A 13,306-nucleotide genomic window follows, 5' to 3' on the forward strand; every position below is an offset into this window, starting at 1 on the left:
TATAAAATATTTAATGTAAAAAATATTTCATTTAAAAATTGTGTGTTTCGTAAACACACAAATCATAATTATACACAACAAAAAAGACAAACAACAATATTTACAGTTTTGTTTTTCTCATTTTCTCTTTCTCTTCTTTTTCGTACGCCAAAGTTGAATATTTTTCAACTTTTTTACTTCGTGCACAAGTTTGACGTATTGATTATGACCGCTCTCATATAAATACATACAGAAAACACGAGCTTTCAGTCGCAGTTCGTCGTAAAGGATTGTATGTGTTTGGACCTTAACAAACTCTGATATCAGTGCGTACCAGTCAAGTGAAAAAAAATAATCATTGATTGAATAACACCACCTTATGTGAATTCGCCTTGATAGTACTGAATTTTCAACGCCTGTTTCTGCTTCAAATGAAAAATTATATAATTTATAATTATGCTATAGCAATCAGCTGTTGCATTGACTTCACCTTGTAAGTGCACCTTGACTCGGTTGATTGCGAAACATGTTGTCAATAGTTAAAAAGTGCAGCGGTAATTTCTTAAAATTAAAATCGTTAAGTATAGGTTGTACGTTGACTGTAAAAAACATTTCAACGGCTAAATATGCTCTTTCGGCGGGACACTCAAAATGGGCTAATATTCGACATATTAAGGCTGCAAAAGATGGACAAAAAGCAGCACTTTTTACAAAAATTTCTCGGCAGATAAGACTAGCAATACAAGATGGTGGAAGTGCTGATCCTTCACTAAATTCCCAATTGAAGAGCGTTATTGACGAAGCGCTTCGAAAAAATATGCCTATGACTACCATTCAAAACAATATACAAAAATGTAAGCAGAATAAAAATGAATTAAAAAGATACAAACTAGATCTGCGATACAAGCAAAAGGTGTTTGCCGTCTGTATCATTTACACAGACAATTACCCAGGTGTAAAAATGGATATGGCAACCATATTAAGGAAATCAGGGTAAGTTTGAAAAGTGTGTGTTTCTTGTAAGATGTCTTACAATAGTTGTGTTTTGTTGCTAACGTTCAAAGGCAATTTCATATAAATTTAAAATTTATAAACGTTAGGAGTTAACGTGTAAAATTATACAAGTTAATTTTAACGTCGATAAAAGTGCTACCAATTCAAAAATAAAAATACAAATATTAATGTGTTTATGTCAAACAATAAAAAAATATTTTAAAATAAAATTTAAATAAAAAAAAATATCAAATAAAAAAACCTTTTTTAAGAAAATGTAAATAATTTTAAGATTTAGCAGATTTCTTCTGTGGAGTGATGCCAAGTCAGGTAATGTTCGTTTTGTTTGCTAACTTTAAGCGTTAACACTCATTGATAGCAACAAAACACAACTAATATTACATTTTCGGAACTATCAGGATCACCACAGATCTTTTTCGAAGTTTGTGTTTTTAGTAAGTTTTCAAGTTTTCAACATCTAAAAATGTATCCTTATCGCGTAAAGTTAGAACAATATATCGTCAACTAAAACGCAAAATATACTATCTAGCCCCACTTTGTGCTAGCCAGGGAAAAGAAAATAAGGGTTTTGCTGCGGAATTTTGTTTTTGTGCTGTAGTGCATTATTATCAGCGCATGGATTTGTATGTAAATGCATGTTTGTAGTCAGTTACTCAAAATAACTTTTACCTAGTTTTCTTTTCAAATCAAAGAATTGGCAACAAAATGGCATCGATTTGTTGTTGCATATTTTTACTTATTTTGTTATAAATGCATAAATTGCATATTTTGCATTAAATTGCATATATTTTGCATATTTATAACATTTTTATAGCATATTTTTTAATTTTTCGAATACAAATATTGTTTTTTTCATTTTTACAATTAAAAAATTACTAAAAACAAGTACGAGTGCTATATTCGGCTGTGCCGAATCTTATATACCGTTCACCATAGTGTATTTAAAAATTCATTTTCCCGACTATATCATTATTATAGCAATAGCAAAACAAAATGAACAACAGCGCTAAACGAAATAACCACACAAAAAACAAAATACACAAGGCAGTAAAACCAACAGACATCCAAACATACGAAACGAAATACAGAAAAAAACAAAAACAAAATACACAACGCAATGAAACCAACAGACATGCAAACATACGAAATTCAATACACCAAGAAAACAAAAACAATATACACAAGGCAATGAAACACACAGCCATCCAAACATGCGAAATTTAATGTACCAAGAAACAAAAACAATATACACAAGGCAATGAAACACACAGCCATCCAAACATACGAAACGAAATACTCAAAAAAACAAAAACAAAATACATACAAAGGCAATGAATAAGGAGTGTTCTTTTTTTTTTTATGAAATTTTCAGAGGTTGTCTCGGATTTTTGCATATATATCCCTTGTTTATGAACAGATTTAGCTGATTTTTAAGGATTCAGAATATACATACTTTGGAAAATTGGGTTGGAAAATTATATTTTGGAAATTACAAACGGAATGACAAACTTATATATACCCTTCTCACAAAGGTGAAGGGTATAAAAATGAAATTTAATATATGTATGTAATTAAAAAAAAAAAATTTGTAAACAGTAAAGAAATAGCTATCTAAACTCTTTTGGAAATTTTTGCTAGGATCAATAGGTGAAAAGTTACACTCATTTGAAAAAACCCTGTATTACCAAAATGTCCAACTTTGACCCCTTCTTGACCGATGTGTATGGCCTACTATCCAATATTACTAACCTTGGTACAAATTTCATCCAAATCGATTTTTTGAGTTGGGTCACATGACACGAAATTGCCCATATAATTTAAAGGTGTTCCTTAGGCTTTAAAATTATTGTCATTTCTGTCATCAAGAACCTATATATTTGTTGTCAAAAACTTAAGTTCTAAATATTTATATTAAAAAGGTACTTAAATGAGATAAAAGTAAAATTATTGATAACAAATAAATTTCGCAAGAAAATATTTTTGGTGCATATTTTCCACATTTTTAGTGCATATTTTCCCTATTTACAGTGAATCAACTAAGTTTTTTGTCTACATTTTTTTAAGAGAATTTTGTTTTTTGTTCATAAATAAAATTAAAAAAAAAAAAAAAAAAAAAACAGGTAAAAAGTAAATTTATGTTTTCCAATTGAAAATGGAGATTGTGTAGAATGGGAAAACCAAGAAAAAAATATTAAAATAAAAATTTTGGTGCATTTGTTGTTGCATTTTATTATTTTTCGTCAGAATTTGCACGTCAATGAAGTATTTTGCATATTGAAATTTCCAGTTAATTTCGTTGGGGTTTTCAAATTATTTTTTAATTGCTTTTTGGAATTTATTGTTTTATTGTTAAAAGGAGACGTGTTAAGTATTTTTCAATTGTAATTTTCAAAAATCATATCCTTATTGTGTGAAACTGTGTAGTTATTTGCGTTAAAAATGTTTAAAGGGAAATAATGAGGCAATTCCAATATAAAAAATTTGTTTAGATTTTTAAAACAAGTATAAATCAATGAAATTCAAATATGAGATGTTTAATCAATCATTAAAAAATATTAAATATAGAAATTGATGAAATAACACAAAGAATTATTTAAAAAACGCACTGATTTGTCTTTCAAAATCTTTAACTGCCAAAGGAAAGCGACTTGTATCCAAGCAAAAACCATTGGAGTCCTCATTTATCTTCTCCAAAGTCCATATACGAACTTAAAAGAACACTATGTTTAAACCTCTAAACAGACCTTAGGTTGCTTGGAAACAATATAAGGTGAACTATCGTGTGGTACGGGAAAAATACTTAATTTAGATATTTACAAATAGAGGCGGTTCTCATTACCTAAGATCCACAAAAGCAATATTTTTCAGCTAATACATACACTTATATTTAGCTAGAACCCAAATCAAGAATAACTATCCAACTACGCCTACTGTATTTTATTCATAAAATAATGCATTCAAAATATGAGGTAGAATATCAAAATTCTAGCATGTAATAAGTAGTTCTATAGTGGTATACGGTGATATCCCCATACTTAGAGTGGCTAGGATGGTACTTAGTGTTAGCTTTATTGAATAATAATCAATATTATACAATTCTAAATAAAATTCACACAGTACTCCCCAAATAGATTGGGTTTCCGTAATGTAGTTTTTGTTTATCAATACAAAATGACCAAACACCCAGATTATTTTGTTATAATCTATAGATTTATACCCCACTAAAATTTTTTTTCTAGGTCCAAATCAATTGATTTCCTAATATATCATGTATCCAATTCAAAATTACTTATTATTTTCGAAATTAAATCAAAGAAACGATAGATTTCATGTTAAGTCAAATATTGAAAAATTCTTATAGATACATAGGATAATAAATCGGTTAAGAAATTTCCAAACTTAGTCGTTCCACTACTAAAATATCTAAAAAATGTTATTCTAATATATAGGAGTAATAAAAATATTAAATTTTATAAAATAATGCAGCAATATTAAAAAATGAACAAAAAACCTAAAAAAGCAAAATAGATTATTGACCTTAAAGATTAACAATACGTTCACATTTTATCAAAAATCTCGTCAATTAATATCACGATTTACTTTTTATGGTAGAAAATTATAATATAAGATATTCTTTAAAAAATACAACAAACCAATTGCTTTATTTTGCTAAAAATAATTGTTCAGATAAAGTTTTTTCTTAAAATTTATAAACTTTTACATTGGCAAATTACTTAATTGATTCACAGTATATTGCATGTTATAAGCGCATATTTTTCATTTTTAAGTGCATGAAAATTCTTGCCTTTACTATATTTATCTTCGTACAGTGCTAAGCAAAATAATAGACTTATTATTATTTGTTTAAAATATTTCGAAATAAATGTTATTTGTAAGCTTTAATTATTTACTCAAAATCTACACTGAAAATACAATATTTAAAATAGTTCATGTTTATTTAATACTTTATTTAAATGTGAAATTGTTTTTCTATTGTTCAAAAAAATATACTTTTTAAAACTTCTTTATACTACGTTCACATATTCGTGTTTTTTGAAACACATGATGTGCCTTCAAAAAACACCTCAAATTCTACTCGTTTTCCATATATTTATCACGTTTAAAGGCCCTTCAGACGATCACACTTTACGTACAAATCTAATGAAGAAGTAAAATAAAATTCCATACGTATGACAAAAAAGAGAATAAAAGTCAAAACAAATATACATAAGAATGTCAAAAGATAAAAAAATCAAAAATATTAAATTAATTAAACATGCGAAGTAAACCAAATTAATTTCTTTGAATTTTCAATTCTTTTATTTTCTTTATTCCACATTTAAAACTTATAAATAAACAGTTTTTAATAAAATTTAAGTTTTTTTGTTTTGGTAAACAGCTGTTTGTTTTTGATTTCAGTGTTACCACTTTATCGTTTTTTATGCTAAAATCGTTTGAATTTTTTGTTTATATGTTGAAATAAACAATTGGCAACACTAAACATTCTTACAACATTCGAAAAACATTGTAGCAGCTGCTGACATCAGAGATACAAGCCGATGGGGAATGATCGGCGGCGGCGGCGCAACCATTTTTGATCGGCGGCGGCGGCTTATTACAGAAAATATCGGCGGCGGCTAAATTGTCGGCTCAATTTAACTTTTTCTTTAGAAATTGACCTTATAAGGTTTATTATATTGAAAAATCTTTGTATAATAGTCTGTTACATAGAAACCTGTCTCTATATAAGTTTTTTTCTGCAGAAAATGGACATTTATAGTAGTTTTCACTATTTTAATATTAGCACAATATTGTGTGGCAACTCTTTTCAATTTTCCATAAGAATTTAAAATAGTGGCAACTCCGTTCAATCTGGTGAAATTATGTTCTGAAATACATGTGTGATTCTAATATTTATCAGCGGCTACGTTTAAGCCGGCTTAGCTTTTGAGCCGAAAGAAGTCGGCGGCGGCGCGGCTTGCAAAATATTACCGGCGGCCAGCCGCCGCCGATTTGAGCCGTCTCGGCTTGTATCTCTGGCTGACATACAACGCATACAACGCTACAACATCGATTGTGAATTGAACAAATAAAAAAGTAAGATGGTTATAAGTAGGTTATTTTGTAATTAAAATTACTAGTTTAGATAGAATATGGTTTAGAAATTTTACAAACAATGAAACATAATGTTGTTTAGAATGAAAATACATTGTTTGCAGAGACAAAACTACTGCACATAACTTTGAATATATTAAATTTTAGTGAATTTTTAGAAACTTAACAAAAATTGCTATTAAATTAGTAAATAATTTCACTTGAAGACATTTTAATAGTAAATTAACGTAATATAAAGTAAATTTATACGATTTTATTTGTATTTTTTGATCATTCGTCTTCGTAGTGCACTTTTAAGCAATTTAATATCCAAAATGGCTCCTACTAAAAAGTTTCTCTTTCTTTTAAAATAAAAAGATTATGGATGATTTTAATAAATGTAAATTACAGACACAAATTCCTTCAAAAAACTATATATATCCATTAGTCTATAATTTTGCAAATTATAAACCAATGATAATCGTTTTTCTGTTGATCTCTCCATTTTAGAGGCATTATCTCCACTGTATAGTACAGCTTTATATTGTGCAAGATATTTTCATATATACGATTTTATTTGTATTTTTTGATCATTCGCCTTCGTAGTGCACTTTTAAGCAATTTAATATCCAAAATGGCTCCTAAAAAGTTTCTCTTCTTTTTAAAACAAAAAGATTATGGATGATTTTAATAAATGTAAATTACAGACACAAATTCCTTCAAAAAACTATATATATCCATTAGTCTATAATTTTGCAAATTATAAACCAATGATAATCGTTTTTTTGTTGATCTCTCCATTTTAGAGGCATTATCTCCACTGTATAGTACAGCTTTATATTGTGCAAGATATTTTCATATATAAAACGATTTTCTATTCCATTTTTTTACTTTACATTGGTAAAATTCTCCGATCACATTAAGTAGAAAACACCCCAAGTCCACAATATTACACCTACGTGTTTTATTTTTACTACTGTATACCGATAATTACTCTACTGTCCCAGATTCTAACTGTAATTCATTAAAATCATTTTTATATTGCTTCAATTCATCAGAAAAATGTTCATTGTATACAATTTCGGTCGAAGTACAGTTCAGCGAAATCCGTCCTAGCTAGTTTGAAATATAGGTAAAATAAAATTTATTTTACGTAAATTTGCTTTTAAAATGTCTACAAGAGATTTTATTTCTTTATTTAATACTCAATTTTGTTAACAGTTTCCTAATTTATGTAATTTATTCAAAAATAATGTATAAAAGCTTTAAATAACACTATTTTCATTGCTTTTATAATTTCTAAACTAATAATTTAAATTACAAAATAACCAATTTTTTAATTTTACTAAGCTTTTTTCTAATAAATAAAAGTTCGTGCTATAGTTTTGTCCGACACTGTATATTCCTGTATATTGGGGACTTAAGCTGAGATTTCTTAAACTGCGTTTTGTATTTATTTTAAAAAATTTTTATTATAAATGAAATTCTTAATATAATAGTATTGTATTTACCTTAATTTTTATATAAACATTTGTTTTTTCGAAGCTTGATTGACCATATGGGTCCTGACAGCTGAATCCGACGCCCGACTTTCAAGTTTTCTTAAATAAAAATTTCAGATGGTGGAAAAAAATACTTCTAATGGTTAAATTATCAAAAAATTAGTTTTTGAGTTTTAAATCCACTTATTTTTGGGCCAAATTTCGATCAATATTTCGCTATTTTGCAATTCGACCCGTTCTTGGTGGTTACTGTAACGTAAGTTTCGATAAAATACACCCAATCATATAAAAACATCAGAAAGAATATTCTTTGTAATTTTTTTTTTTCATAAAATAAACGTATAAGATTTTAGAAAAGGTAATGAAATAAAAACCTATTTTATTTTCCTCATTTAAAAACATTATATTTTATTGTTTGCAATAGCTCGTATTGGATCTATATACTAGTATTAATTCCCTAACAGTACTATACCTAAATTTAAATTTAATTTTCGAAATTTTTACATTTCTTGAAATTTTAGTTTTTAGTTTGTGAAATATTGCTCAAAATCTCAAAATTTAAAAATGTAAAGCAATTTGTTTCACTGTTTTAACTTTTTATTTCAGAAAATTTGAAAGTCGTGGCTCCAATTCAGCCGTCAGAGCTCATATGGTCAACCAGGCGTTGAAAAAAATACACGTTAACATAAAGAACCGATGAAACAGTATATTTTGCTATTGGGAATATCATTTACAATGAAAATTTTTAAAATAAGTACAAAAACGCCATTTAAGAAATCTTAGCTTATGTCTCCAGTGTAAAACTACGAATCGTTTCTATTATTTTTTCCAATGCTAAATATTTCAAATACCAATAAAATACGATGGAGCAAAAAAACTTGTAAACTCTATATATCATAAGAAAGTAGTGTTAAATACCTTTTATTTAAGATACAAAACATAAAATTCTAACGGATAATTTTTTAGAAAAATTATTTTTTACCGCAAAATAAGGCCGTTTCTATTATTTTTTCCACCACTGTATTTATTTATTGGTAATACTAAAAGCCTTTGCGGCCAATAACGTATTACATATGTATCTTAAAGTATTTTTTACATGTTTCTGTTATATAACATATTATTATATACATAATTCAAAATTAGTACTATGAAATGTATAAAAAATAATAAAGTTTGCTGAAGTTTAAATTTATTAAAATAGAAAATTTAAATGTACACTCGTAATTTCTCGATATGATGTTTAAAATTTGTTTAAGACTCCCTATCAGTTAGGGCGATCGGTTATTCGACATTTTCCAAAAATCGGTTTTCGAATAGTTGGCATTTGAAAAAAAAACCGCTTGATATTTTTGATAAATTTGATTAATAAAACATGGATCGAACTGATTTTTAACAGTTTAAAACAGAGGAGTTTAATATTGAGATTTAATTTTTGAGTTGAATTCTGTTCTCTGCTGCTTTACCAACACGATTAAAACTATGGTAGTATAGGTTTGAGCTCCACTGGTTTAAAAGATTATAACTTTAAATCTAGTCGTCTAATTTAGATTATTTCTTTAATGTAAAAAAATCGAAAAAAGTGGGACACTTCTGTTAAACATAAGGAACTATGTAATCGTAGCTTATACTAAAATCCTTGTTTAGACAATTTTTATAGGCATTCCAACACTTCCATAGTATTTTAGCCGCAAATTAATTATTGTAATTGGAATATAATCTTAAGAATGGTAAAATTTTATCAAGTTATTCCAATAATTTTTACAAATAAAATTCGTTAATTAATTAGAAAAATTAAAAAGTTTAATAAAAGGTTTGTTAGAAAAATCTAGTTCCTGGACTTCAATATTTTTAAAATTTACACGGGCTGTATTATTATTTACTTCAAAATTTAATTTAAGTAATATTTGAATACAAAGCAAATAAAAGTATTCAAAACCAGTTTTTAAAAAGTAAAAAAAACCGGGTTATTCGATATTTGAAAAATCAACATTTAGAAAAAAACCAACACTGGTAAAGCAGAAAAAACGGTTGAAAACCGAGTCGATCACCCTACTATCAGTGCTTTCGCTCATTCTATATCACATACTATTAGGGTAGACATTATAAATTTATTGATCATTAAAATGATCGAGAATGCATTTACGAAATAACCTGCAAGAACGATCGTTCATAGACTGAACACGTTATAATACACCTTATCAAAATACATGTTCCTGCTAAATTTTACGTCAAAGTCTCTATCAATGAAATTCGAAAAGGTTATGTTTTAAAATTACCTTAAAATTCATGAAAATATTAAAATTCTTTCGAATTTTTAACTTCGAAACTGTGAAATGTTATAAGTTGGCATCAAATAAAACAAAATTGGCACTTTTAGCGAATCCTTGTAATTTAGAAATTATTTTAACAGTTTTAGAATGTTTTCAAAGAAAAATTCCAATTTCCGAAAATCTTTATGAAAACAAAAAACAAAGTCCAACAAAAACCGATTTGAATTTAGTTGAAAATGTTAAAACTTACTATTTTTTAATGTAACTTACGCCCTTTTGGGTTTCAGAAAAAAATAATTCTCAAGGGGGTAAGTAAAACAAAAACCGCAAATTTTTCTTCAAATAATAATACGTCAATAAGAAATAAGCTTAACTTGAGAAAATGTTGAACATTTTTGGCTTATTTATCATTTTAAAAGGTTTTTTGCTTCTCCTGAAAAATTTGTTCAATGTAACTTTTTGTTTTTATTTAAGTAATCTCTGATAGTTTCGGTTATACCTATAAGAATACCTATAAGATTTTTAAAACGTGTTCCATGACTTTAAAAATAACAGGTAAAATGCTTTTTGGCCTAAATTCAGTAGCTTAGTCTCTTTTAGGTACAGGAGGGTAAGGGTAAGAAGATGTAGTAATTATCCATATTAAATAAATGCAAAACAGGCTGTAAAATACATGGAAAAACAAGTAATTGGAAACCCATCAGTTCCAATGGAATTTGATTTAACTTTGGATAGGGCAAAAAGTAGTTCATCCGCGTATATGGGTTTAAATGAAAATCCGTCAGTATGTCCGCTCAAAAATTCGAAATCAAATACATTAGTAGTATTATTATTTACAACAAAAGACCGATTCAAAGTGTTTATATCAGCGTTGCGCGTTCATATTGTTCAAATTACGAATTACCCGATTGAAAACAAAACTCACAGCAAGAGCGTAAAAATACAAAAAATTATCTTCAGTTGCCTAACAGCATTCAACAATGTAGGTTGACGTCGCTTTGTTTCAAAAATTGCAAAAACAATTTGTAAAAACAACAACACATTTTGTAAACAAGAGAATTACTTGCAAAAACTCGTACACTCCAAAAAATTTCACTAATACATAAGAATGAAAACACATAAAAACAGTATTTTAAATACTTTTTTTACACATTTTAAATAAAAAACTTTTTCTTTGTGAAGAGATATACATTTTTCTTTTCTTTGAATATGTTTTATCTGTAAAATTTACCATTCTACTTGTTATGAAATTTGATCATAACAAGCGTAATTAGGCAATATTTTTTTTAAGTGTTTTTTAGTATTTTCTCACCACTACAATAACAGTATCTTAGCATCTCTCTTTCTGCGCTTGGCTGGTTTATATCAATTTCTGAAAAGTTAGATACATTTATATTGCCACATCCCGCATTATTCAAAAGTCGTCACATTTTTCTGTTGTCAGCTAGGGATGCCAATCGGGATTGATTTTTAGAAATCCCGGGATTCGGGATTTTTAAATAAATCTCGGAATCCCGATATCAGGATCCCGGAAATCTTAATAATTTACCGACAAAAATAACATTTTCTATTTCAAATTGCAATATGAATACACTTAGTAGGTGTTTACTTTCAAAGTACTTTACTTACTTAGTACTTCTGAACAAAAGCTTCTTATATCTTATAAATATAAAATAATACCCATGATATCCAAATTTACAATGGTTTCCAAATTTACAATTTGATGAAACCTGATATTTAGATAGTATGTGCAATGAGGATCATCATGAGACCATCCATCTTGAGCTAAATATCGGAAATACTACAGAACTGGTTTCTATCAATTATAGCCATAGTATTTCCAGCTATTGCCAAGGTACTAGCAATATTATTTTTAGTTATATTCCGTGTTCTCTAACCCAAATAAGGGAATTATCATCTCGCCATCTTATTGACAGGTTGACTTCCATAATAGATTCTATTACAAGCATTAGAATCCGATAGTATCAATGCCTTTTTATTGCCCTTTTTATACCCTACACCACCTTATTGGGGATGGTATATTGGGTTTCTCCGGAGTAGTGCTTTTGTTTTATACTGTTCTTAAATACCCTGATGAATTTTGGAATGATCGGGCTTCTTTTGACCCAGCCTTTAGTGTCCACAATTCGCTTAAAAAGGGAAGTGCCGCAATGAAATTCAGCATAAATACATTATATGTAACCCTAAATTGGTCCTCCCGGGATTTTCGGGATTATCAAAAATATTTATATAGTAAAGTCTTCTAAATTTTCGAATCAATGACTTCAGCTTATTTCTTAGGCGACAATAAATTATGCGATCATCATCCATACCACTGTCTCTAAAATTTCTGTAAGCTCGATTTCTAAGAGCCCTAGCTGCAATAACTTCTCTTTTTCTCATCCATGGATCTTTTTTCCTCTTAATTTAAAATTTAATAATCGGAACAAACTGATACAATTCAGACAGAAGAGAGTTTAAAATATTTAGTTTATTATTTACAGAATTGTTATTGTAAAATGAGGAAAAGTTAAATTGATCCGCATGAGTTCTAATGATATTGATGTCAGTATCATCAAACTTTCCGTATTCAATGTAGCTATCATTTCTAGATGTGGTGAATGGCAATGAAGTGTAAATTAAGTCATGATAAGACTGCAGAAACGGAACTGACGCCTGACCAGACAACAAGAAAAAAGTTAATCAAAGAGGTTGTATTATGGTAAATATCACAGTGAGTGGGCAAAGATTTGTGTTTATAGGATAATCCTAACCTTCTACAGAGACCTGAAAATAGATGAATTCATAGGATCAAATAAATTACAGTTAAAGTCACCCATTATCATTATATTTTCGTACTGAAAAAATATTTCTCCAAGCGTATCTTCCAATGCATTAAGATCTCCAGTGGGAAGATAATAGTACTTATTAAAATAGAAGTGTTGTGACTCTTAACTTCAATTAAAATAGCTTCACATAAATTATACGCACTGGAAGAGAAGACATGTCTACACTTTATCCTATTCGACACTAAGAGTCCAACCCCGCCACCCCTGGTAGGGTCAATCATCTCTATATAACGTATATCATGGTACATGTAATGATTCATTAGGCATGTCTGGTTTAAGCCACGTTTCAGAAAGACCCATTACATGTACGTAGTAGTAGTTAATAAATCTCTTAGACCGGGTTTTTGGCAATCAAATGCCAATTAATAATTAGATTAGTTAATCTAAATATAAATTTAATCCGATGTTAATACTATTTGATGTTTTTGAAAACAACAAAAAACGTCACTGTTTGTTATCAAAACAACAAACAAAGAAGAAGACAATTTAAAGTTAACATGAAAATTAATGAAAACTTAAATTTAAAACAAAAAAATTTATTTTGAAATGTCCGTAATTTATACTAATCAATAAATAGAACATTTTAATGTTTATTTTT

The 13,306-nt window shown here is 28.1% G+C and overlaps 1 protein-coding gene across 2 annotated transcripts in view; it reads left to right on the forward strand.

Annotated features, from left to right (window-relative positions):
* Positions 1–417: 417 nt before the first annotated feature.
* Positions 418–13,306, forward strand: part of LOC119604112 (probable transcriptional regulatory protein Teth514_1449) — a 117,583-nt gene continuing 104,694 nt past the window's right edge. The window contains exon 1 of one of the 2 annotated variants that reach the window (XM_037956565.1): positions 418–972. In XM_037956565.1, coding sequence (XP_037812493.1) covers positions 506–972 — 467 coding nt within the window. In that variant the 5' untranslated portion in view covers positions 418–505. The remainder of the gene's footprint in view (positions 973–13,306) is intronic. The other variant, XM_037956566.1, reaches the window with a different exon arrangement.

Source organism: Lucilia sericata, unplaced genomic scaffold, assembly GCF_015586225.1.
Source record: "Lucilia sericata isolate MDLA Ls3-8-SP2 unplaced genomic scaffold, ASM1558622v1 Contig000363F_arrow, whole genome shotgun sequence".
Lineage (NCBI taxonomy): Eukaryota > Metazoa > Arthropoda > Insecta > Diptera > Calliphoridae > Lucilia > Lucilia sericata.